The sequence below is a fragment of the Triturus cristatus genome, chromosome 3_1 (genome assembly GCF_964204655.1).
Source record: "Triturus cristatus chromosome 3_1, aTriCri1.1, whole genome shotgun sequence".
Taxonomy (NCBI): domain Eukaryota; kingdom Metazoa; phylum Chordata; class Amphibia; order Caudata; family Salamandridae; genus Triturus; species Triturus cristatus.
In genome coordinates, this window is record NC_140583.1 from 715385251 (window position 1) to 715412583 (window position 27333).

General features: G+C 44.4%; 1 protein-coding gene across 1 annotated transcript in view; it reads left to right on the top strand.

The window, feature by feature from the left end:
• The window catches only part of LOC146860837 (choline kinase alpha-like), a 190468-nt gene that overhangs the window by 40308 nt on the left and 122827 nt on the right, over window positions 1–27333 (top strand). The window contains exons 4-6 of the mRNA XM_085644801.1: window positions 6961–7074; window positions 10253–10386; window positions 19870–19974. Coding sequence (XP_085500927.1) covers window positions 6961–7074; window positions 10253–10386; window positions 19870–19974 — 353 coding nt within the window. The remainder of the gene's footprint in view (window positions 1–6960; window positions 7075–10252; window positions 10387–19869; window positions 19975–27333) is intronic.

The following is a 27333-nucleotide window of genomic DNA, read 5'->3' on the forward strand; positions in this document are numbered from 1 at the left end:
TTAGAGATATTCATGCTGCCCATTTAAGTAGCCAGATCTTTGGGACTTTTAATAACATTTGCTTCCTTTAATGTGTAGAACAGTATTGGCCCTTCTATCTCACTTGTGGTAAGTTTGCTAGATTACAGCATTTTCATTGACGTCCCACTTACTAATATTGCTGTAGCACGTGATCGGGAAAGGCTCCACTGAATGTTAAGTTTAAGAGCCAATAGCTTTGCTTCAGTCACTAGGTTCTTAAACTGTGACCTTCCTTTTTGCAAGTTTTTCTAAATATCTTTATTTGTATGACACGTCCTAGTTGACTCCTACAAGCAATGCCCGTCAATTTTCACTGCCGATTATGATAGGTCTGGAAGCATTCCTTCTTTGAAAAATTATACAGTTGGAAGGCAATTTGTTTTTTACTCTCTCATCCTTCAGTCATAAGACATACCCCAGAGTGGGTTCTCAAATTGATCCTTGCCTCTTTGGAGATAGTTTGACCCTAGGCCATTTTACCTTTTGACATGAAGAAGCATTTTTAGTTGCTGCCGTATTGGCTGAAAATTTGGAGCCATTTATACTCTTTCCTAGAAGTATCTATTTCTTTCTAAAAAGTGGCGTTGAAAATGATTCTCTCTTGCATTCAAATAGTGTTGACAGAATTTGACCTAAACCTCAAAATAACTTCAAGTTTTTATTAAAGCTAATTTTTTACTTGCTTAAAAACACAACCTGAATTTTTCTAGGACTTTTAAATATATACAAATCGCAAAACTTGCAAACAGCTATCTTTTCATCGTCCATTGCATTCTCATCCTAGGCAACAAGATAGTGATAACTACTATTTACAGCTTCATGCATATTGAACTGTTAAGGAACAAGAGGGGTTCAAGGAGCTCAAGACTGATCTCACAACGTCCCTGGAAGCACTCAAAACAGAACTAAATGGGCATCTGACGACACTCCAGCAAGATGTCGACTCGGTGGGGATAAGAATAGACCCGGTGGAGCTACCGAAGTAGCTGTAGAGGAGGTTGGCTGTGGATCACCCCCTCTGCTGTCACCTACCCTCTGGACATGGGCACTGTTTCTCGCCTCCCCGCCTCGTCTCCTTCTTCCCTCGCCTTCCGATGAATCAATGAAAATCTGCCGATTGCGGATCCATTTCCAACAAGGCAGATGCCCGGTTGAGCTGCTTAGGTAGCTGCTGAGAGTATAGGCTGGGGATCGCCCCTCAGGCCTTCACCTGCCTTCCGGGCTTTATCACAGTTGCCTGATTTCCCGCTACGCCTTTCCAGGATGGCGGCTTGGATGCACGAAGTCTTGCTCCCCCGACAAAGTAGCAACGAGTTTGTTGACTTGTTAACTCTGACTTTGTTGATGTTCCCCTGAAGTACTATCTCCCTGGCCGGTCTGCCTGACCCGATCAACATTCCAACCCCCTACTATTCCCCTACGTCCTTCTATGCACCATAAGACTTTTTTCTATGTTAAGCTATGCTCTTAACTATGTAGCACAGTTTTTTTTTGTCTAAGGAATGCTATGCTCTAGTAACTGATGTAAATTAAGTAATACTGTTTTTTTGGGGGGGGGTTTCTAATGCTAATCCTCAGGACTGAATCCAGATTGGCGCCTATCTACCTCATCACACTGCCACCGACGTCCATTCAATCGGCGCCATACCTGCAGCCGACGCAGGTTGTGTCTTTAGCTGGCGTCTACCCCGGCCTCCACCCTGACGTGGGCACGGAGTCGGACCGACATCGGATCCGGCACTTATAGGCGCTTTTGTACCCCTGTTCCACCCTGGTTCTTTTAGGCCAGATTGGCAACCAGAGGAGGGTAAGGAGAACTGGTAGGGGTCTGGCAACCCTTTAACTGACCAGTTAGAGTATGATCTGGACTGGAGAGAGGAGTTTGGGGATGCCAGTGGTCTGTACACCTCCCCAGACCTTGGCATGTTTTCTACTCCTACCGTGGCAATGGAGGAGGGAGCTTCTTACGCAGTGGTGTTGCGTAGGGTGGCCGAGGCTCTCAACCTCGAGCTACCTACGGTGGCGGTCAGGACTAACCACCTGACAGAGGTGCTTCAACCGTCAGCGAGCTCTTTGGAGCCCCTGCTGCCGTTTAATGAAGCCCTCACTGACATCCTTTTGGGCACCTGGTCCAAGCCTAACACAGGGGCTCCTGTGGATAGGATGATGGCCCGATGCCACCACCTGGCCCGGGCAACCCCACTTTCCTCTCCCCACACCCCACCCCTGAGAGCTTGGTCCAAATGCACATTCCCCAACACACCACCTGATGGGGAATCCATGAAGCTGAACCATCTTGGGAAGATGTTTTCTTCCTCCAGCTTGGGACTGCGGTCAGTGAACACTGCTTGTTTATTTGGCTGTTACACCCACTCCGTGGGGGATACGGTGGCGCAGGTGCTGCCACAGTGCCCGGAGGAGGCCCGGGACGTGCTCTCCCGTAGAGTCACAGAGAGGAGAGACAAGTTCACCATCAGCTGTGGACTGGATACCGCCGACTCGCTAGGCAAGACTATTTCAATGTCGGTAGCCCTTCGACGCTACGCCTGGCTGAGGTCGACTGGTTTTTCCAGGGATGTCCAAGTTACCCTTCTGGACATGCCCTTTGATGGCCGTCGCCTGTTCGGCGACAAAGCAGACAACGCGCTTGAGCGCTTCAAGGACTCTCGGGCTACGGCCAGGTCCTTGGGTCTCTCCACCACCCACCCTGTGTAGTCTGTTTTTTGCCCCTTTCTTGGCTACAGAATGGGTGCCCCACCACGTTCAGCCCAGAGCCACAGGCCGGCGCAAGCTGTTCAGCCCCAGCGTGGCTGGGGATGTGGCACCCACCGCCATGGGTCTGGGGGCCTGCGAGCGGGCCAGTCCACAAACACCCCCTCAGCAGCAGCCTCCAAATCTGACCTTTCAGGGCCACCAATCGACAGTAGGTGGCAGGATTCGCCATCGCCTCCCCCACCGGTGCACCATCACGTCGGACAGGTGGGTTTTGCAAATAGTCGAAAGGGGCTACTCTCCCCTTTTAGAGTACCCCTCCATCCATGCCACCTCAGCACCATCGCATGTCGGGGGATCATCTGGCTCCTCTCCAACAGGAGGTTTCGGGTCTCTTGGCTAAGGGAGCCATCGAACGAGTTCCTGCCCCAGAAGTAGGTCGTGGTTGCTATTCCCACTACTTTCTGGTGCCCAAGAAGAACAAAGGCCTGCGTCCTATCTTGGATCTCAGGAACGTCAACCGCTTTCTCCGGAAGGAGAAGTTCAAAATGTTGATGCTAGCTCGGGTCCTGTTTGCCCTTGACCCTGGAGACTGGATGGTAGCGTTGGACTTGCAGCTTACTCTCACCTCCCCGTCCTGCTGGCCCACTGGTGTTGCCTGCGGTTCACGGTAAGCCATGAGCACTTTCAGTTTATGGTGCTCCCCTTTGGCCTTACCAGCGCTCCTACGGTGTTCACGAAAGTGATGGCGGTGGTCGCGGATCGCAGATCAGGGGTTCTGTTGAAGGCGGTCTCGCCCCAGGCAGTCGTCTCCCACCTCCAGACTACGGTGGACCTCCTGCATTCGCTGGGGTTCACTATGAACGTGCTGAAGTCACACCTGATTCCCTCTCAGAAGCTCCTTTTCACCAGAGCGGTTCTGGACACGACGTAGTTTTGGGCTTATCCTCCCGAGCTGAGAGTCCAGGATATTCGGGCTATGATTCCGATCTTTCAGCCTCTACCCTGGGTTTCGATCAGGATGACCCGAAGGCTGCTGGGCCTCATGGCTCCTGCATCCTGCTGGTGAATCATGCCAGGTGGCATATGCGGGCACTGCAGTGGGACCTGAAGTTCCAGTGGGCGCAGCATCAGGGGAATCTGTCCAATTGCGTTCAGATCTCAGAGGGCACTGCACATCAATTGGAGTGGTGGTTAATAAACCAGGATTGGGTTAACGGCAGATCCCTCTTCCTTCCCCAACCGGAGTACAGTGGTGACAGATGCATCACTTTTTTGGTGGGGTGGCCACATGGGAGAGGCGGAGATCAGGGGCCTCCTGGTCTCCGGCGGAGTCCGAGCTCCACATCAACCTGATGGAGCTTTGGGCGATTCGTCTTGCATTCCTTCCCTCTGTCTAGGGAAGAGTAGTGCAGGTGTTGCAGGGCAACGCCACCGCCATGTGGTACTGCAACAAACAAGGCGGGGTGGGGTTGTGAGCCCTATGTCAAGAGGCTCTCTGCCTCTGGACATGGCTGGCACATTAGGGCATATCCCTGGTGGTTCAACACCTGGCAGGTTCACTTAACGAACTCAGCCGCAGATGCATGATGAATCACTAATGGCGTCTTCACTCAGGGGTGGCGAAAGGTCTCTTTCAGCAGTAGGGAGAGCCTTGGTTAGATATATTTGCCACCAAAGAGAATGCACAATGTCAGCAATTCGGCATGTTGGAATTTCCAAGGCGGCACTCGCTAGGTGACGCTTTTCGTCGCAAGTGGAGTTATGGTCTTCTATATGCCTTTTTACCCATACCACTTCTGCCCAGAGTGCTGAAGATAAAGCGCGACCAGGCCCAAGTCATTCTTGTGGCTCTGGATTGGGCACTAAGAGTGTGGTATCCCGAGCTGTTACACATGGCCATCGATCCTCCGATCCGAGTTCCTCTTCGGGAGGATCTTCTGTTGCAGCAGCAGGGGACAATCTCCACCCGAACCTGTCCAGCCTCCAGCTCCTTGCGTGGAGATTGAGCGGCGACGGTTGACAGCCTTTGACCTTACTCCCGAAGTCTATGATGTTATGTTGGCAGCCAGGCGTCCCTCCACTAAGACGGTATACGCCTGCAGATGGAACAAATTTGTCCCATGGTGCGCAGCAAAGGCTGTGGATCCCCTTTCTGCCCCTCTTTCTGAGGTTCTCTTGTTTCTCCTGTCTTTGGCCCAGCAGGGCTCTGCTCTGGGCACTCTGAAGACTACCTCTCGGCCATTTCAGCCTTTCTTAGGCTTCCTGATCAGCATTCTCTTTTCAAGTCCCCTGTTTAATTTGCTTCCTTAAGGGCATTTTTTATCTTTTCCTCCTGTCCTCTTCGTAATGCCTCAGTGGAACTTGAACTTGGTTCCTACTTACCTTATGTGCGCTCCCTTTGAGCCACTTCATAACTTTCCTCTCAGACTTCTTACTTTAGACTGCCTTTCTGGTTGCCATCACCTCCGCTGGCAGGGTGAGTGAGCTCTATGTTCTTTCTTCTAAGCCTCTTTTTCTGGCTGTTCATCCAGACGTTTGTCTTCAGAACCAGACCTTCCTTTCTTCCCAAGGTGTTTTTTGTTGTTGTTTTTGTGAGATTTTATTTATGGTTTACAAACCCAAACAAAAAGCATCAACATGTTACTTTGTCAATGCCAGATTACTTGTTGTTACAGGTTGCTCAGAATAGTCATCCTGCACTGTAAGACCAATGCATTACATAACGGTTGAATTGCATCATGCCTGCCAACATGCCCGAACTGTACAGATCTGAAACATCCTTTCTCATGATCTGTAATATTACACAGAGGAACAACCAATGACAAATGGTACCTTCCCCAGGTAGTTACTTCTTTCCACATTGGTCAAACCAACAATTTGCCCACCTTCTTCCCGCATCCTTCTAAGGAGGAGGAGAGGCTCCACCGTGTGGATTCAAAACGTGCGCTTTCATTTTATTTGGATCGCACCAAACAATTCCGTGTGGATGACCAGCTCTTTGTTGGCTATGTGGGTGCCAAAAAAGGTCGGGCTGTATACAAACTGACCATCTCTAGCTAAGTTGTTTTGTTCATTAAAGTGTGCTACTCTTTGGCAAAGAAGGAGCCTCCAGTGGAACTGCGCGCCCATTCCACTGGGGCGACGGGAGCTACCACTGCTTTGGGAAGGGGAGTCCCCTTCAATAAGATGTCAGCCAGCTACGTGTGCATCTCTGCACACGTTCACAAAACACTGCTGCCTGGACAGCCAAGTCCGGAGAGACCGCTTCTTTGGCCGTTCTGTTCTCCAGGACTTTCTGGTGTGAACTTAGATTGCAGAACCACCTCCGGGGTTGGTATTGCTGGGGTATCTATTCCAAAGTAAGGAATCTATAACTAATTGTCTCTTTCAGATGAACAAGATACTTACCTTCGGTAACAATGTATCTGTAAGAGACCTAGATTCCTTACTGCCCCACCCATCCTCCCCGTTCTGCGAACTGACTTCTAGGGTTAGGAATCCCTTTTAGGCCCTTAGTTTTGTGCACCAATGGTCAATGTCTTGCATGGCTCTGCGCTCCTGGCGTGGAATGTCGTGTAAAAGAACTGACGTCAGCGCGCGAGGGCGGCGTCTAAGTAGCTACCGCGACGTCATCCTGGCGACCACGACGCCAACGACTAACGCGGATCCGGCCGACGCCCCCTTTCGACGCACAGGGGTACTGCTGATAAAATTCTACGGATCCAGTCTGACGCCTGTGGGTAATTCTAAGGTAAAGAATCTATAACTAACCGGTCTCTTACAGAAATATTGTTACTGAAGGTAAGTAACTTGTTCAACAAGGTCCTTTTACACAAACATTCATACATTGTATCCAAAGCACCAGTGTTGCAACCAATCCGTAATGAATTTTTTAAATGTGTTAGTTGATGAGAAAAAAAGTATACATGTGGCTTTGGATCTTTAATTTCCAGTCATGATATTATATAGTATTAATTTGTGCCCTACGCTTTGTTAGTGCATGTTTCTATGAAATTGATGTTTTCATGAAGCATAGTCTCTACAGGAATAAGATGGCAAAAGTAATCCAAGATGTTACTGTATGAATATTGTAAAAGTTGATATTAATCAAGTATATATGATCTTTGCAAAACCAAATAGTTCATTTACAAACTTTGCTCTGTATTTTCTCAACTTGCCAAAGCATTTTCGTTTTTATTTAGCCTGCATCGTTTTTTTCTACAGGGTGCAGAAGCTATGGTAATGGAAGGAGTAATGTTTGCCATTTTGGCTGAAAGGTCTCTTGGGCCAAAGTTATATGGAATCTTTCCTCAAGGTCGCCTCGAGCAGTTCATTCCGGTGAGGAGTACTTGTAGTTATTGTGACACTAATCCTAAGGCTTCTTGATTCTCAAAGTAAGGAATGCAATGTGGTATTTAGTCATTTTAAAGCATGTAATATAGGTATTAATAGCAATTTACTGATCTAAGCAGTTTTTCTTAACCATTATATGAGGAAGTTGCTTGCCCCTTTAAGTGATATGCATTTCCAATCTATGGCATAATTGTTTATTTTCAACTATGAATTTTATTAAGGTTTCCACACACTGGATAAAACTTACATTTGTATCGTACCAGTAGTAAATTCGAAACCTTTAAAGTGTGAATCAGTGTTGTCGTGATGGTCACATAAGGCCATTTGTTCTTCATTGCAAATAACAAATGGGGAGTTCAAACAATATGCCCTTGAATACAACCTGGGGCAAAATTGTCAATCTAAATTCCTGTAGGCTAATTAGAGAAACTTTGTCATTTATATTGCCAAGAGGTTGTTCCTACAGAATCTGGTTTCTCCTGTAGTATTTTACAAGGTTTTGATAACACCCTGGATTCTCCATAATTAAGCTCTAAAATCAAAGAATCCTAAATTAAGTTAGGTTTCATTTTCAGGATCTCCTTTTCCGTGCCTTTCTTAGTCCATGGCTGGTTTTAAAATAAAAGCAAAGCTACCGATTGATGGTGAGCTTCAGCTGCAAAAAATGAATGGTTACTGTGCTTTAAGTTCAAGTAAACCTGTGCCAGAGATTTTCCGTTTAGTGTGCCAAACATATATGTTTTTGTCACTTCCAAAGTGATGGACTCTCTGCTGCGATTCTTTACATGTGTTTTGTGGTACTTTCCAAGAACAAACCATGCAAACCTGGATCAATGGCCTGAATATTGACCGCTTCAAACACCAATTTTACTGAATGCCAAGTTACTTGAATTCACCTTCGAGACCAAACTGTGCCTCAAGAACACACTGCCAAAAACAGACAGACTGCCTGTTCCAAATCAAATCTAAAGAAAGACATCCAGAAAGTAACTTTGGATCCGCTGTTCAAACCCTTCTTACATCTGGATGGTGGTACTGCCCTGCTCCATGACCTCCTAAGCTTCCCAGTGACACCCCTTAAGAGCATCCTATATGCTGCAGCACATCTCGTCCTGGTCCTGACAAATATGATCACATCACCCCCATCCTGATGGAATTCAATTGGCCTCCCTTTCCTGCCGGCATCATCTTCAAAACCAGCTGCATAATTTTCAAAGTCATCCACACTAGCACCCCGGCTTATAATGCAAACAAGCTCACAAACTCTGGTATTCTCTGCACACCTGTGTCCAGAACACTATCGGACTGCAGACCTAAGTGTGTAAAAGAAGAAAACAAGGAGTTGGCCTTTTCAATCTGTGTACCAAAAATCTGGAACAACCTCTCCATATCCATCTGACCGCCCCAACACTGCTCCACTTTAGGAAAAAATTAAACACTTCATCACAATGCATTACCAGTCCACAAACCTGCCACCTCTTATCACTTGTTGATGTTATGCTAGTCTTTGACCCTCTACTGCGCTTGCTGCCTTTTGGGAAGGTTTACACCATAGAAATGCTGCATACAGCTTAATTTTTATTGCTGTGCAAATAGCCAGATAAAAACAAAAGTAGATAAATGCATCCAATCCTACTGTTGGACTTTATCTATTTTGCCTTGACCAACAATATAGTAAGATGTATTACTTTTTAAGGAAGTCCTAAAAGATAAGAAAGTAAGCAAAGTATGTAATGTAAATTGTTACTGTGAGTTTTAGTAAAAAGAACTTCAATTGCACTATTTATTGTGAAGAAATTTAAGACCATTCTAAACTTTCATTCGATCCAGTGTAAACTGTTCTTAAATTATAAAAAAGTAAAAAAAATGTGTTGATCGCTGTAATGTAGTCAACGGCACGAAAGTTGTGCATGTGGAATTGATCAAAATTTTGGTTATGCTTACTATTTGTTAGAATTCATGTAACCATGAGCAGTCTAAGAATCTGTTTTTTGTTGTGTGTTTTTTTTTTTTTTTGTATTAAGCCGGCTATTGTGGTTTCCCATTTCTATTCCATGAATTATCTTAGGCCCAGATGAAATTGTGAGAGGCATGTAAAAAAGTGATAAACTGTCAGCTTTCAGTAAAAATCTCCCCCAGAATGTGTTCTATTAAAATTATGTTGCTTAAAAATAGCAGATATAAAAGAAAAACACTCAGGCAAGGTTTTATATTCTAAATAGTGACATTCTAATAAGTCACAGGCCAGCATCTCTTCGTTCATCCCATCCTGGGTGTCCCTTGTTGCTGTATTGCCAAAGGTGCACACCGAAACTGTGTTTTTTGGTGGGTGCAGCTGCAGCCTGACGGCTGCTCATTGATATACAAAATATAGTATATTCATGATATAGGCCTGAACTGAAAAATACAAAAGTATTAGCTTTTAGTTTTGTTAGAACTTTTCATACTGGTGAACTTAAAGATGAAAAGTAGACGTTCTGTATTGGTGTACTTTTTCGAACTGCAAATGCAAAATACATTGATAGAAGTGGTACTGTCAATATTGTAAAAAAAAATTAAAGTAACATATTTTTGTGACATTCCTTGAAAATTACATTGGGAACAGGACAAAGGTGCTGGGAAAACCTGAAATGACAGAAAAGTGAATTAAAATTATCTCACACGAGTATAGTAGCAAGTGTTCCTGGTGTCTTAATGACCGCATTAAAAATTAAATGGCACTGCTACAGTGGAGCTCTGCAAGCTGTCTGATGTGCTCATGTAAAGCTTGAAGTGCTATGATTAGTTATTTTTCAGCATTTTGCAGAGCTCTATACCATAAAATTGGAAACTATCTCAACCATATTCTTGGGTCATTCAGTGCTCTCACTCTATAGTTCTTATTTTAATAAACGTTCTCCTTAAAGAATAGCAAACCACCATAAGCTTTTATATCTGTGTTTGTCAGTAAAAGTGGGCTATCTAGAAGCAACCTGTTTTGAAAATAAGTATATTAGTGATACTTGTGTGGGTGTGGTCTGCGCTACAGGCAGAGAATGGGGTGAGTAGGTTAGCCGGGTCTCCTTCCATATTAATGTTTTAAAATGCATCCCCCTCCTGCTGTTGGTGATGCCATACGAATGCAGAAGGGCTTTGTAAAGTGCTACATTTCTTCTTGTTTTAGAGTCGGAAGCTGGAAGTAGAAGAACTCAGTCTGCCTGATTTATCTGCAGAAATAGCAGAGAAGATGGCAAGGTTTCACGGCATGAGAATGCCTTTTAATAAGGAACCAAAGTGGCTCTTTGGTACAATGGAAAAGTAAGCATCTTTACGTTTGTATTGGATGTAAATATCTTGAGGGGAGGACCTTAAGGGCACAACTGGGCATTTTCTCAATGTAGTTTTGTTCTTTAACTTGCATTAGATTTTGAGGATCTTATATCTGTGAATGTGTTTTTGCTTTTGGACAACTTTTTTCTTTTTTGTTTATGCATGAAACGTTACAAAAATGTTGTTCACTTTTGTTGAATTATCTTTCTTTTTTCACGGTTTTATCTGGGGCTTCAAATAGCATGAAACAGTGCCATTTTGGATGTGTTGAAACATCAATACTAACTTTTGTGATGGCGAACACTAAGCAACCTAAACAGCATGGTACCAAATTCTCATGCACAGAAAAAACACAAACGTTTTTTGCCTAGTTTGCCATATGTTGTGTAATTGTTGAAAATAAAAATATAGATGGCTCGGTGCAAAGATTATGAATTTTCAGATCTAGTGACCTTCAATAAGCTAAATGTCTTTATTGCTCTGCTAGCAAGTTTAAAGTAGCACTTAGAAATCCTGCTAGTTTTGCATTGCATATTGCAAAATCCACTGAAAAAATTCTCAAATCTTCTTAGATCTAAGAATTAAAAGTTTGAAATTGCCCCACACAGGCATAATCATTACTTTGTCTGAGCACCAAATCTGGCTAGGCGTGTGTGTGTGCGTGTGTGTTCTGCGTGATCTACGATAAATTCTCTTTTGAATAACTTTGGCGCCGGTTGACGAATCCTCGCAAAATTTTCAAAACTAATGGGGCGCTCAGCTCCTACCCTGAAAGTCTCGTGGTGATTCGTCAAGCGGGGGCTGAGGGAAAAAAAGCGGAGTCCCAAAACGCATTTTTCCATAGGACCTTTAGTCGAAGGTACAGCCCAAACAGCTGAACAGAATTACTTGAAATTTGGCAAAGAGGTAGTCCTCAGGTCAGGCATGTGCCTTTTTTGCATATATGGAGTTAATCTGTTCAGTATTTCCTGAGAATATTGCAGTTAAAAGTACATAAATATCTATAGGCGCGCACCGTGCGCGCACCCTAACGTGCGCGAGCATAATTCTGATTGGTGGTTACATGTCAGTCAACGTTCGAATCGGTCGAAATCAGGAAGTGTCGTCCGCCATTTTGTTTGTTTTGGGTGCGACAGTGAAAAAGAGAGGTGGCGAACGTGAAAAGGGGGCAGGGTAGAGAGTTCCTGACCCCCTAGCCTTTGTCAGGGGGTCCCTGAAGGACCCCGAAGGGTGAAAAAAACATATTTTTTTGTTTTAAAACAATCGCGGGGTGCGCGAACCGTGCGCGCACGGTGAAAAACCTTTATAAAAAAAATATAATAATACATATATAACTTAGCATTTAATAAACCGTACAAATTCACTTAAAAACCATAGGTTTCACACACGTTATAGTTAGGAATTAGCATTTAAAAAACCTTGCAAATTCACTTAAAAAAAACCATAGGTTTCACACATGTTATAGTTAGGTGGACATTTCACTTGTAAAAAACCAATGAAATTCCCCCGTTATAGTTAGTTCAGATAAATATAACTCGCGCGACCGCCACTCTATCACAAGGATGATGTCATCAGTGATGTCATGAGTGATGTAATATGTGATGTCATCAGCAGTGGATTGCGGGCGCGCGAGTTATAGTTATCTGAACTAACTATAACGGGGGAATTTCATTGTTTTTTTTACGAGTGAAATGTCCACCTAACTATAACATGTGTGAAACCTATGGTTTTTTAAGTGAATATATATATATATATATATATATATATATATAATATACACTCCACACTTCAAAGTTCACTGCCGCCGCACCTCACGTCCCGGAATTACTCCAGCGGTGGTGAGCCGCATACGTGAAACCACAAGGATAACATAAACTCACTGTTTGTCACCATTGCTCATTGTTTGTTCAGCAGTTTGTTCATGAAAGGTAAACATAAACATTCTACTGCCAATCCATTCCCATTGTTAGATTTTAAACACTTTAAGTGCAGTTAATTACCCCAATACTAAACATGAATTAAAAATTGAAAATAAAAAATCTTCTGATGGTCACTTCTGCCTGCAGATTCCTCACTTGTAGAACAAACCCAAGCATCAGACTGGATCTGGAAAATTTCAAAGCCCTCACTGCGCCAGTAGGGAGTACTGGCTTTGTAACAATGCCGACAGTGGCATTAGGTAACGTCACTGAAACCATTAAATGTCCCCCCTGGCGCAGCACCAGTTCCTCTTTCTCCACACTTTCGATGGGGATCCGCTCTTAGAGTTCCTGACCTAAAACAAATTACCTGTGTAGTACCATGTCTCTCCCTCCTACGAAATCAGGGTTCAAACCTCGTAGGGATTGTGAGGGACAGATGTCCATTAAGGAACCCTGCTCAGTCTTCCTCTGGTTCCCTGGTTTTGACAATGTCTGTCAGACCTGTTAATTCTGTCGCAGTATGCACCTGAAGGGCCTCAAGAGTGGGAGGCGAAGCTCTCTATGGCCAAACCCAGAGATGAACGACTGAGTGAGCAACTTTCAAAACATCACTCAAGGTCACCTTCCATGCACTCTTCTGAAGGGAGGGAGGGGGATTAAGAAGCACAAAAGACACCAAACGTATGTCCCCTTTCTCGCCCCTCCACTCCCACAGGGCCTTTGTCCTTGTAGCTCGTTGACACTGAGCCGGTTGTTGCTCCTTTAAGTGACCTTGCTCCAATGGACACGGCCCCGGAGCGACCTCTTTCTACCTCTGTCCTTCAACCCTTCATTCGAGACCCCTCAGTGCCAGGACGTCACTCCTTGAGTTTCTGACTCCACATTCTTGTCCAGCAGGGTCTTTAAACCCTGTGTATTCCATTTTTGCTAAATCATTGATTCCATTCAGCCTTCCTTCGAGTCCCTTCGCTCCATACTCTTTCTAGATGTTCATGCCTACGGCGCTGCTCCATCTAAACATATGCTAACTCCACACCCGGTGCTCTGTTATGACGCTACCACCTTCGATGCCTAGGAATGCTCCACCTTCATAGGTTCCATCTCCTCCTACAGCACTGGAACAAACACAACTGGCGCCAGTTTTCTGATGTTATGACACAAATCAAATAAATTGGGGAGCCCCAACAACTTCTAGAAAAGGAGGAATACAAGAGCTGGATTCATGATATTTTTGGGACAGTCTCCGTTCCCCTCAATCTTTATACTTATTGGGATTATGTTGGTGATGCTAATCGGGGCCAGGACGCTTAGGCCTGGTTTCTGCTAGTGGTTTAGAGACCTCCCTGGAGTTGACTATGGACTTTCCCACCGATCCACCAATGCCTTAAGTAATGTAATTTCATAAGGTAATGCAAAAGGCTTCTGTGGTATTTGATCTACATTTGTCAACTCCGAATGTTAAAGCTAAGAGCTCTTACCATCAGTGCATAATTCAGAACCTCTTCTCCCCTTAAATGATTCCATCCTGGATCCATTCAGGACTGTATGCGATAAAGCATATTCTGCCCCTGATATAAATGGAGTAGAAGCATAATGCTTTTGGGCTGCTCTGGGTGACCTGCTCTTTTTCTCAACCCATCCTTCGCCTGAAAGTTTAGTTATACAAGCCTCCTACTCATCTGGTCAGTCCATGGGAAATTTCCCTAACTTCTGACAGCGAATTAAGGCACATGGGGGAAGGAGGTTTTTTCAGCAGAAAGCATGGCCCTGAAGTCCATCTACTCCAACTGCCTCTTTGCTCAGTACACCTGTGCCTTGTGGGGTATGACACAAATGGTGGTGGAAGGGTAATTTTGAAGAGGTTATCCAAGACTGCCAGAATCACATTTTCAAATCTGGTCTGGACACAGCAGATTCTGTGGCCTGGGCTATGAGCACTTCCATCCCTTTCCAGAGACATGCCTAGATCTGAACTTGTAACTTTTCTCCTGACATCCAAGCCATTCTAATTGCTCTGCTTTTCAATGGGGTACTGTTAGATGATAAAGCTGATTTGGCACTGAAGTGGTTCCACACCAGTAAAGCTAAAGCATTCTCCTTAACATTGCAGCTACCATCCCCCATGAGATTATCACCAATTTTGGCTTTTTTTGTGGCTTCTCTAGGTGATTCTCATTTCACTAGCAGCTTCAATACCATCCTCAGCAAAAGCTGCACCAGTTCTAGTTTGCTCCCCCAATACCACCCTCAATCTGGAGGAGGAATTGGGATCCTGCTTGCCCCAAGCTTGGAAGACCATCACTTCGCACCAGTGGGTTCTTCAAATTGTACTAAGAGGTTGCACCCTTCCTTTCAGCTTCCACCCCCATCTCACCTCTGCCCTCCCCCACCTCAGCCCTCCTCCCCCCATCTCTGACCTCCTCCCCTCTCCAGACCACCTGACCATAGTACAACAAGAGGTGTCCTCACTCCAATAGTAAGGAGCAGTAGAGTTGGTGCTACAACAGGAAAAGAACGTTAACTTGCTGGTGCCCAAGAAGGGCGGCGGTCTGCATATGATCGTGGAATTGAACTTCTTCCTCAAAGGAAAAGTTTACGATGCTGAACCTAGCTCAAGTGTTGCTGGCTTTGGAGCTTGAACACTGGACGGTGTCACTCGACCTGCAAGATGTATTCTTCCACATAGCTATCCTATGTTCACATCAAATGTACTTGTGATTTATGGTGGGTTCTAGTCACTACCAATTTGCAGTGCTTCTTTTTGACTTAACATCTGTGCCTCGAGTCTTTACGAAGATGATGGCAGTGGTGGCAACCCATCTCAGTCAGATCGAGCATTTCCATCTTCCTGAATTTGGATGTCTGGCTAATCAAAGCTAGGTTGCCAGAGGTAGTTTCACACCATCTGCAGTCAACAGCATCCCTGCTCTTCGACCTGGGATTTTCAGTCAACCAGCCCAGATGCTACCTGTGGCCCTCCCAAGTTCAGTTCATAGTCCGTGTTGGACACCACTCTGATTCGTGCCTTTAATCTTAGAGGGTTCAAACCTCTCAGTGGTTCACAAGCATATGTCGCAGCAACACCAGAGATCTTTCCAGCAGCAACGGAAACAAACAAGAGGACGCTCTACCCTTCAGCCTGCCCAAAGAGTTTAACCTCTTCGGCGCTCATGACGAGCCCAGCTCGTCATGAGGCACAGTGGAGCTGTGCTCATAACGAGCTGGGCTTGTCATAACCGTCGCGGCCCGCCCACGCGTGGTTGATTCCCCGCCTGTGCGGGAGAATCAATCAGTGGGCGGGGTCGTGACGAGCTCAGCTCGTCATGAGCACAGCTAGTCACGACCCTCCACTGTGCACATGATGGGATACTGGTGGTCTCTGCGTTCTTAAAGATGGTTAAAAGTTTAACCATCTAATGGTAGCCTATGAGGCTACACTGTTCTGGCCTTCTTGATCATAAAAAAGGGTTGTGAGGGAGATTTAAACTGATTGCTAAGGCATCATAAATTGATACATGTATGCTTCCTTATGGCCGGTTTTTGAGATCATTATAAAGAAGTGGTCCATTGACCTATGTCTATAGACTGCATTATCTGTTTTTTTTCTTATGTGTCTCTGCAGGCCTTTCCAAAGAGGTGAAATTCTACTTTTAATACGATATATATTGAAGTGCCCCGGGGTCCCTGCACGAGGTCCTTATGACTATAATGGAAATTCCCCTACAAGAGAACTGAAGTTACAGGAAAATTATTCCTTCTGTCTTTTTTCTTAACATTTCTTTTTATTATTAATTAAACAAGATAACCGCTTGCGAATGAGCAATGTCAGATAGCATGGCAATCAATGACACATTACATATAGTTCCATATTTTCATGTGCAGATTGCTTTACAGTGAACATTAATATATATTCGGATGTAGACTCTCCCAGGGACGGTTGTGCCTGCAAGGCGGTTGGTATACATGTTACCTCTGTATTCGTTCCACTTCCCCCATATTTGTATCCCTTTCTTAGGGCAGCCTCGAGATAGATATGATATATATATATAGATACACTGTTTTTTCTCGATACATGCACCAATCCATGTCACTCTCCCATTTCCTTAGAGTCGGAGTTGCGCGTACACCCCCATCTTCTTGCCGCATTCCTCTTGGCGACTATCAATCCTAGAGTCACCCAGGTTTTCTCTTTGCTACCCAGTTGGCTCCCATATATTTAGGAGATAGCCCTTGGTCTCCATAGTCATTACCTGACTGAGGACTTCACCCATACATGAGTGAACCGCTCTCCAATATCTAGCAATATGTGGCCATTCCCATAGTTTGTGAAAAAAAAGTGCCTTCCTGGCCATATTGCCGTTCGACAACTAGATTCAGTCCCATATCCCATCCTGACCAATGCTGGCCCAGTAACGTAGGTCCGGTGCTGTATTTTCAATTGTACCAACTTCAACTTAGAGGATATTGCCCCTTCCCTTGGTGGCGCTAGTACCTCTATCCATTTGTCCTCGTCAAGCTCCGTTAAGTCACTTTCCCACTTTGCCCGAAGTTGCGGTAGGGGATCAGGTGAGTGATTTATCAGTTTCAGATACGTCGGGGAAATTGCCTTCTTGGGCATGTAACCATTCAAAAGCCTATCCTCAAGAGGAGAGGCCTCGGGATGACCGCTTGTAGCCCGTGCCGTATCTGAAGATACCTGAATCTCTCTGAGTCTGCAAGTTCATATTTCTGTTGGAGGGTTGTGAAGGGTAGCACCTCCCCCTTTTTCTAAAGATCGCCCACCCGCGAGATCTCTATTCGATCCTATCTATCAAACCCCTTTGTTTTCCAGAGATTGCCCAAATGTTCTGAGTCCCATAGTGGGGTGCTCTGAGTTTTTGTCTTTGTCCATCCCATATTTTTCTGTACCAAGTGCCACACCTGTACTGAGTTTTGTAGGGCCTGTCAGGGGGATTTTTTCAGGTTTTGAGTACAGTGCCCGTGTATGATTAACCCCAGGTAGTAGCCATCTATCCATGGCATAGCGCGGATCAGTAGTGGGCTGCTATATGCAATGGTTGATGGCCGCTAGCTGCGCCACCCAGTAGTATATCCTGATATTGGGCAAACCGATTCCCCCATCGTACCAACCTCTCACCAGTTTCGGGAAGGAGATACGTGGTGGACTAGACTACTTCTCCAGAGTAGCGGTCGCTGGGCTCTCTCCACCTGTCTAAAACATGACGGAAGGACTAGGGCAGGTGAATTTTGTAAAACCTATAAAAAACGAGGCAGCGACATCTAAACAATGCGGCTCGCCCCAAGAGTGACAATGGAAGGGACTGCCAGTGCACCACGTCATACTTCAGTTGCCTCAATGGTGGCAAAAGGTTAGGTTCATAGAATAGTTTGGGATACTCCGTAACGGATGGGTTCAAATACTTGGGCATCTTCATTACTATCTTGACTTAATAATCTTTTGGTAGGATCGGTGAGTTGCCCTTAAGTACGAAGACAAGCGATTTTGTCCAGTTGATCGTATACCCGGAGTATATACCAAAGTTAGTGAAGATGTTCAGAACTCTACGCTGGGAGGCCAAGTATAGCAAAATGTCGTCTGCGTAGAGCGAGATACGGTCTTCCCAGTCTTCGGTCCAACGCAACCCTCTTATTACAGGGTCTCGTTGAATCCAACAGGCCAAAGGCTCTAGCGTGAGCGCAAACAGCAGTTGGGACAGCGGGCATCCCTTCCTGGTCTCCCTGTGGAGATGGTATATATCTGATTCTTTTATTGTTGACCACCACTTGTCCTATTGTGTCGGTATATAAAAGTTTAACCCAACCGATAAATTTAGGGCTAAATCCTAACCTCTCTAAGACAGCAAAAAAGTACGACCACTCTATGGTGTCAAACGCCATGGTGGCGTCTAGAGACACAGCAACTGCATCCTCCATGATTGTGTCTGTACTCCCCAGAACCCCATGTACCCTCCTTAGATTCAGGGACGTGTTTCTTGATGGCATAAATGCCGATTTGGTCCGGGTGGACCAGCTCTGGAAGGACACAAATCAAGTGGGAGGCTTGCAATTTTGCAAATATTTTAGCCTCTGCGTTCAGCAGCGATATGGGTCGATAGGACGTGCAGCAGTCTCTTCGGTTTCCTTCCTTAGGTATCACTACCAGAGTGGCTAATCTTTGATCCGGTGGAAGGAGTCCTATCTCAAGACTCTATGATCATTGGCCTTAAGAAGACCGCTAGCTTATCAGGTCTTAGTTTCTACAGTTCTATTGGGTGGCCGTTGGGGCCCATTGCCTTTCCTGTCTGGCGAGAACAAATGGCCTGAGCTATTTCATCCGATTCGAGGTCTCCCTCCAACGAATGCCTCTCCTCTTCCACCAATATCGGCAGACGAATTTCCACCAGCAGTTCTTTAGTCTCCGACTCCAGCCTGGTGGACCTAGAAGTGTAGATAAGATCATAATATCTACCAAACTCGTCCGCGATGTCCTGTGGATCTGTAAGTTTTCTCCTGGTTCTGGCCCTCAGTTCTGTAACCAGTCGGCTAGCTGCCTCTTTCCTATCTAACCAGGCCAGCAGTTTCCCAGCTTTGTCCCCAAGCTCACATACACTCCCCAGCTTATGGCTGAGCACAGATTTGGCGGCCTCTCGTCTCGGATCTATATATTCCTTCTGTCTTAATGCCAAGTTTGTAATTCGTTCAGCAGCTTTTGCTGTAACAGGAGAGCAAAAATGACGGTGGTCGCTTAAAATGGTAAACAATACATTTTACACAAGCCATTTCCTAGTGAGTCAAAAAAATCAAATGTGTACAGTACCTCCCACCTGCAAACCCCTAATGTATGTCTTAGATGCCATAACAAATTCACTTTTTCTCATCAATTCAGTTTTTTGACTTTGAGTTTGAATCGGTCTGTGAAACCTAGGGCAACTTGTGAACCAAGCCAATTCTGATTCAAGGAGGTATAATCGGAACCGTAAAAGAAAAAAAATGGTTAACGGTGTTTTAAAAAACAAACATTTTTTAGGGAAGATAATTTTAACATTTCATAAATGGAAAAAAGTCTGTGTTGATTAACAAAATATTGATTGTAATCATGTAAGGTTTAAAAACAGCTTGAACTTGTTCATGAACTATTTTCAGCTTTATCTTGTCGCATATGGACCAAAAAACCTGCTTGTGTACCAAAAGTCACATTCAATGAATGTCTGTGGAAGATCGCACAGCATATATCTAGGGACCAGTAGCTTTAGTGATGCAGATAGCCATGAGCAGAAAATGTCACTGATTGATAGTTTCTCAACCGTATTGTCACTTACTGTAAACTTGTTTTCAATGACGTTAAGCAGGTTTATTGAAGGAAACATTGCCCCTTTAGTGTTTGTTTCTTTTGGAATAGCATTCTGCTCATGATTTTGACTTTTTAGATACCTTTTTCGTCTTACAGTGCCTCAATAGCGTTGACTTGAAGTAGAAATAAGTTATTGAAATAGTTGCAAATGTGTTTGTATATGCATATTCTTAAAGCAGGTATGAATTTTCCTTACAGGTATTTAAATCAAGTGCTAAAACTTAAGTTCACTAGAGAATCTCATGTTCGAAAGCTGGACAGACTTCTGAGTTACAATTTGCCAATTGAAATGGAAAATCTAAGGTAGGTAGCAGATGTTTCTCTGTAAAAGCTATATTTAACTTTGAGCATGATTTCTACAGTCTCTTGCATATGACAGTAGAACTGCCATCAATGCAGGTTGAAGTCCAACGTGTTTTAAAAGTTGATTTTTCTGTGACATTCTGGGGTTTGTTCTGGAATTTTCCTCTACCTCTGCCCTGAGCGTACAGCAGGCTACACCTGCAGCAAGACCTCATGTCCATCCACCTGTCCAAATTTCAGACATTGTCTTTTGACAGTAACCTTCATTCATGCTCTCCACCTAGTCCCTTGCCACGCAAGCCCATTTCTGTAGAGGGCTGTGTTGGCACCTGTAAATATTTTTAAGTCTCAAGTTCCTTTGATACAATGTTAAATAATGTTTTATGACAGAGGGGCGCTCAAACTTGTTCTGGCTGCCAAAAAACATGGCTTGCTATTTGACAGAGGGCCTAACACTACTTTCAAAGTTAAAAATGATCCTTCATTTTAATAAGTGGCTTTACCATCAGAGGGCAAAATTATAGCAGTGGCCTTTTAATAAAGGTCACCATGTAAGGGGCTGAGAGATTTCGCCCAAGATTTGTTTAGGAACATAATGCCAAATGCTGCATTTTAAAAATTACATCGTGCCAATGCAGCATTAATTGCCCCATTTCGGTTGTAAGATTTGAGTGTAGATAACCTTTGACCACAAGTGCTTGTCTAAGTCTAGGATAACACATAAAATAAAATAATTGCAGTGGAATAGTATGAAAGTCTATTTTAGCGCTCATACGGTTGCGAAAGAATTTACAATTTAAATAAGTGGCCATTTTTATTGCCTTCATTCAACACATGCTGCACTTTACTGCTTTTGAATTCCTCACATTATGTACACATGATCAGCTTTGGAAGTGGGAGAGCTACTTAGTGCTTTCTTCTAACGGTGTATATAAATTCAGGGTTTTAAATGTTTGAGAGGTCATTTGATGCAAGAGAAATCAGTGCTGATTGGGAGAATGCCCTACTAATGTACTTGTAACAGAAGAAGGCTACAGACTAGACCTATCAGGAAAGAGGGTAATGGGATAGAATGCAGAACAAATGTTTGCTTGGGTATTATTCAGAGGACAGTAACTAATCCAGAGACCATTCATAATAACTATGATTAACAGTGAAGCACAGGTGCAGTATAGATCGTCATAACAGTAATTGTATTGAATCCGCAAACCAGTTTCATTTAGTCCCAATAATTAGTGCTAGATGTAGATAAGATACTTGCAACAATACAGTGACAGTCACAGTAAAACGTTGCTGATCAAAGTAGTACTTTATGGCAATTTTGTGTTTGTGTTTTTTTTTGTTGCACACTACTGCTTTTGTGCTTTATGAAGTGTCTTGATATTGAGTATTGTTCAGTGATCAAGAACATCTCCAATCATAGACAGTCTGTCTTGCTAAGAAGGCACTCTTCATTATTGAAGAGGAGAGGTATTCTGGGTTAGGCTATATTTCTCAATAGTGGCATATAACATGATACAGGCTCCTCGAGACCACTTTAAAAAGCTAGTTTTCCATTTCATGTTCTCATATGTAATAATTTCAGGTGTTAGTAAAATCTTTGCCATTATTATTTGGGATTCTTTTGCTGCATTTCCCAAAAAAGTGAAGAATTCCAGTTAAACAATTGTGGTATTTATTTTGCATCCATAATGATGGTGTGTATGTATATTACTACTTTGTGTTCAATTTTGGTGATACTTTATTTTTCAGTGTTTAAGTAACAAAATTCCTGAGTACAAATAACCCTGCAAGTCTTGGCAGGTTCTGAACCCACCTCTTTATTTATCCGCACAATGTGGTGAGATTCCTACCTGTTTTCTCAACTATTCAGAACTACGAGTCAATTCACTTGGGACTGAGAGACACAGGAATTTTAGCCTGGGGTAGCCAAGACTGTAATCCTTGGCATGCAACACGAATACCTTTTATAAAACATTCTGACCTGGGTAGCACATACCAAAGCTTGATTTGAAATATTATAGCACTTTACAAAGGGTTTTGTGCTCTACTGCCTAATGAACATTTAGGTATTCACATAGCATTTGCACAACACATAGACCCAACCGCATACACATCCCACTAACTACCACACACCCTCAAACAGAAATCTTAATCAAACTCATGTTCATTAATGCTCACCCTGCATAACTCCACATACCAGAAAATTCAAACCTGATCAGCTATGAAAACCTTGACGCCTTCTTAACAAACCTGGCTCACCCCCACATCTTTGCACATCCTAGATGTTCTTCCCACATTCTGCATCATCCATTGTGCGGACTGCGCACATAAGAATGGAGTATGCCCAACTGTGATCCCTAAGTCCTTCTGGTCCTGCACACTAGGCAAGCAGGTAACACAACTCCATAGAGCCTCTGACATGCCATTTCCATCTCTTTTCAACTTCCATGCATGCCTTGTGAGCAGAATAAGGACTTCATTGATGCATTCTCAGATCTCCTCACCACCTAGTCCATCTGACATGCCCATAGCACCCTTTTGGGTGCACTTAACATGCCAAACGGTGGAAGCCCCCCTCCCCCCCCCCCCCAAAAAAAACCCCACAAGATACCTTGGTCAACCTCATTAGTACACTCCGAGTGGTACAGCATGTGAAACAAGCAAGAGTCTCCAAAGGCCACTTCCTCCTATCTATACCCTTTGATTGGATTAACCACTCTGCTGAACATAGTATGTTACAACGCTTGTGAATACATCACATGCTATTACAACAACTTGCTGTAGCAGGCGGGCTGGACTTAAGAATAGTATTATTTACTATTCCTACTCCAGTTTGCGCAACAGCAGGGAAGGTGTTAGATTTTATATAGCACTGTGTGTGGAAACAGCGTTGTAAACGCTGGTTCCCCCACTCTGCCATCCCAATGTCCTTTCTCAGCGTGCTACCAACAAACCAAGGTCAACAAAAGTCCATCCCTTCAGATCCTTCAGAGACTTCTCCGTAGATAACCAAATTCTTGAACCCTTCACCACCTTTGTCAACTCCACGTCCATTGCAAACACCCCTATATAAAAGGTCAATATTTTCTTGGAAAGCGATGTGAAGTTCTTCGCTGCAATTACATCACGCAAGCGCACGTCAAGGCCTTCAGCGCCCTGCTATACTGAAGACCTTGCTGACAAATGATCCATTTGCAGACCGGAAAGAAAATGGAAGAAAAACAGTACTTTCAAGGACTTCTTGATACCGACAATCCCCCGTGCAACACAGACGGATCCTTGCATCAGCCTAAGCGCAGTACTCTACCAACACCATAAATAAAGCCACCAACAGAAGCAGAAAATTATTAAAAACAAGCATTGCATCCAGCCCGGCCGGATCCTCCGGTTCCTCACTTCATAGAACAAGCATTTGCAATGCAATAGGTCTCGCAGTTACACGAGTTAAAGCTATTGGCATTGTAAATGACAATGCCAATAGGCATTGTTATTTGCAATGTCAATAGCTCAAACTCGCGTAAATGCGAGACCTAATGCATTGCAAATGCTTGTTGTAATAAAGGAAAGAGGTCTTCAATATTATAATATAGTTTCAAAATAGGATTTCAAAAAAACAAATGCAATTTAAAATACCGGTAACTCACTCAATGGTTCCTACTTGGGCATACGTCTGTATTTCTAAAGCATCAATAAATGGGGGAGCAGTTATTTGGGTTTTCTGATCGAACATAAATAAACCCACCCTAGCCACGGACACGCTACTGCAAAGTCGACGACTTCATCTGGGAGACGGTCGTTGCTGGCCGGGAGCTGCCTCAGGCAGTCAACAGAAAACATGCACCCTTATTATCAGTAGTTTCAAAATAAAGGTCACTGCTTTATATATTTTCACCCCCCAAAAATGCCCAGAAAAAACTGATTTCCTCTAGTTTCATATGTCTCCTAAAAAATGAGTCATGTCCTGGCTTTGACGCGCTCCCATTTAACCATAAGAAAAGGAGACACAGATCCATTGTCTTGGCAGGACGGCCGATCACCTCACCACAGGAATATAATGACTACCGCCAAACAGTGCACTGTGATAAGTAAGCAGTAAGAGTCATTAATGCTGTGCGCCCTCCATTTCTGACAAGAACGATTTTTAAATATCTGGAAAACATAATCGCGGCGAAAGTGATCGCGAGGGTGCCCGCGAGCTATGCGGCTGCACCACGAAAGTGAAAGTAATCGTGAGGGTGCCCGCGAGCGCAGCAGATCATAAGTGAAAGCAAACAAGTGGTTGCAGGACTCCAAATGGTGCGCGCGCCCGGACGGGTCACATGCACTGTAGTTGGAGGCCTGCAAAGCCACTGTTTGCACTTCCAAAACGCGCTTACTATAAGTCTCGCCAGAGCAGCGCTAAAGCGCTGGTCAGGCGAGACCTAAAAATGCAATACCTCTACTTTTTCAGTGAATAAATACAGAAGTCCCAACTGTGTATTGACGATACAAAGCCTGCTTAATCTCTCACATCCATCCCATTCCAACACTGGTCAGCATTCAAAGCCCTATCTCTCCTAAATCTGACTGATGTTCTCCAGTTCTTCTAAGCACCTTATGAAAATGTCTTAACACTGTCCTTCATCAAAACTCTCCAGGGACACTCTCTTAACCTTGCTTACCATTGTTAATGCCTCCTGTACTGCAGGCGTTTTCTTATATCCTCTCAATACTGCCAGATCCTCCCACTCCTAAAGAAACCTACACCAGACCCTGATGACCTCGATAAATAACGCCTCATCACTCACCTGAGTTTCATCTGCAAGGTCATTGAAAAAGCAGTCTGTACAACTCTAAGATCACATTAATGCTATCCATCACTTTTACTACTACGTGGCTGTCTTCAAATCAAGCTGCAGCACGGAGATCGCCAACTTACACTTCTTAGACAATGCCCTCTTGACCATGGATGAAGGTAACCCTAGCTTCCTGATGTTGCTGGACTTACAAGCTGCCTTTGACAGAGTCAACCATCCCACTCTTGTATGCACTCTCGAGTTGCTAATGGTATTCACCAACAGTGCTCTTGACTGGTTATATCCTACCATTTTAGCCAATATCAGTTGGCTTACATGGACACCTCCAGGTCACAAAAGATCCCTATCCCATATGAGGTACCTCAGTGTTCCATACTATTTCCTCTCCTCTTCAACTGCCTGGTGCTCTACTCGTAGATAACCGTATCAAGATGTACTGCTTCAGACTCCCAGTGCCTCAAACACTGCTTACACATCATTCAGACCTGGTTGTCCAACACCTACCTGAAGCTCCATTCAGCCAAGATAGAATTTGTATTCTATGCCAAGAGCAACCAACCAGATACAATACAAACCTGGCTCAATGACCTGAAGCTTGATGGCTTGGAATCCAGACTCTCACTGAATACCAAATCAATTGGATTCAACCGAAACACCAACCTCTCCCTCAAGAAACATAGTGCCAAAAAATTAAGGCGACCTGGTACTAGCCTCTTCTAAAGGTCAAAACATTGCTTCATAACTACTGTTCAAGCCCTTGTACTGTCTCATATGAATGGTGCTAATGCCCTACTTTAGGACCTCGCAGACTTCACTGGCACCTCTTGGGGACATCCGCAGAATGTCTCACCTAGGACCTTACGAAACCGTTTTAAATCACCTATACCCTGAAGGAACTCCATTGGCTCACCTTTGTCCGCCCACACCACCTTCAAAAACGCCTACATTATTTACAAAGCCATCAGTCCGCACCCCTGCTTATTTGCAGACAAGCTCGCCATCTCTGGTGATTTTCGGCATACCCGTAGACGGGACACCATCAGCTTGCAGATGAAGCAGTGTAAAAAACAAAAAAGAAAAATGTGTTGATCGTGGCCCGGATCCTGCCCAAACATTTTGGCCTTCACCCTTTTCTGAACCAGTTTGTGTTGGCCTTTTGGACTGTACCCTTTACTTCTGCTAACCAGTTGTTAAGTGCATGTGCTCTCTCCTTTAAACATGTTAAAATTGGCTAACACCCAATTAGCACATTTTATTTACTTGTAAGTCCCTAGTAAAGTGGCACTTGATGTACTCAGGGCCTGTAAATTAGATACTGCTGGTGGATCCACAGCACTCCTTTTACCACCCACTTAAATAGCCTTTTAGGATTTAGATCTGTTTTTATTATTTCAATTTAGACCATACAATACTGCCCACCTACCTCCATTGGCTGGGGATGGTGTAAGTATATGGGAACATTGTAGGTGTAAGGAAAGAGATGGGGGGGCTGTTACTATGACCTATAGGTTGCAAGGCCTCGGGCCACCGATGCCGAGATTGTTGCACCTTCCACTGGCTGAATCTGTCTCTTCAGGGGCCGTGGAAATCTGAGTAAGCGCCAAGGTAGGTCCAATGGCTGCTTGAGTCTGGTAAGGTTGGCGGTGTCGGCGCCCTCTCCAGCCCACCACCGCATGGCCCATGCGCCCTCCCCAGAGACTCTGGAGAGGAGTGCACTGCGAGTCCTGGCGAGAGTATCCCAATCCACTCCTCCCTGAACGTACCAGCAGGTGATGCAAGACTCTCACCCAGTGCCGATGTGGGTAATGGTGGGTGGAGCTGGCCCGTCTGCTCAGAGTCCAGGGCCCGGGATCACACAGCTCCACTGGCAACACCTTTGATATCCGCAGGTTAGCTACCGAGCCTCCGGGGAGGTAGCACATGGTTCCCGCGTCCCAGTCCGGTCAGGATCAGCCTTCCGTACTTCACAGCATCTCGCTTTCCCCGCTAGGCCTTTAAAGACAGGCTCAGCTCCTAGGTATGCGACTTAGTGGGTTGCCTTCTTGGACACGCCCCCCTTAAGCAGCCTTTTAAACATTTCTCATGCCTGCCATTGCAACCTGTGTGCAGTTTGATCAAATAAACCTTTGGCCAGCCTAAACTTACATCTTTTTGATGCATGCAAGCCGTCCATAGGGTGGACTGTACACAGCCAAAAGGGCAGGGTGCAGTGTATTTAGAAGGTTGGACATGTACTTTTAGCTTTTACATGTTCTCTACTGCAAGGTCTACTACCTCTTTCATAGGGTAACATTGGGTTACCTTATTACAGTTTATCAGTGATAACGTTCATTTGGGAACAGGTAGGAATGTCGGATTTGGTATGTAAAGAATTGTATTTTAAAACACTCTTTAATATGAAAGTTGTTTTTAGTCACAATTCTGTAAAAGACACTTTTAGTAAGTTAGCATTCTCTTTTCCTAACCATTGGTGCCTGCACCGTGGGTCACAAGACTAGGTGTAACTGGCAGTTGGTCTTTGTGTATTGCTCCCAGACAGTGAGACAAACTGGAATGTGTT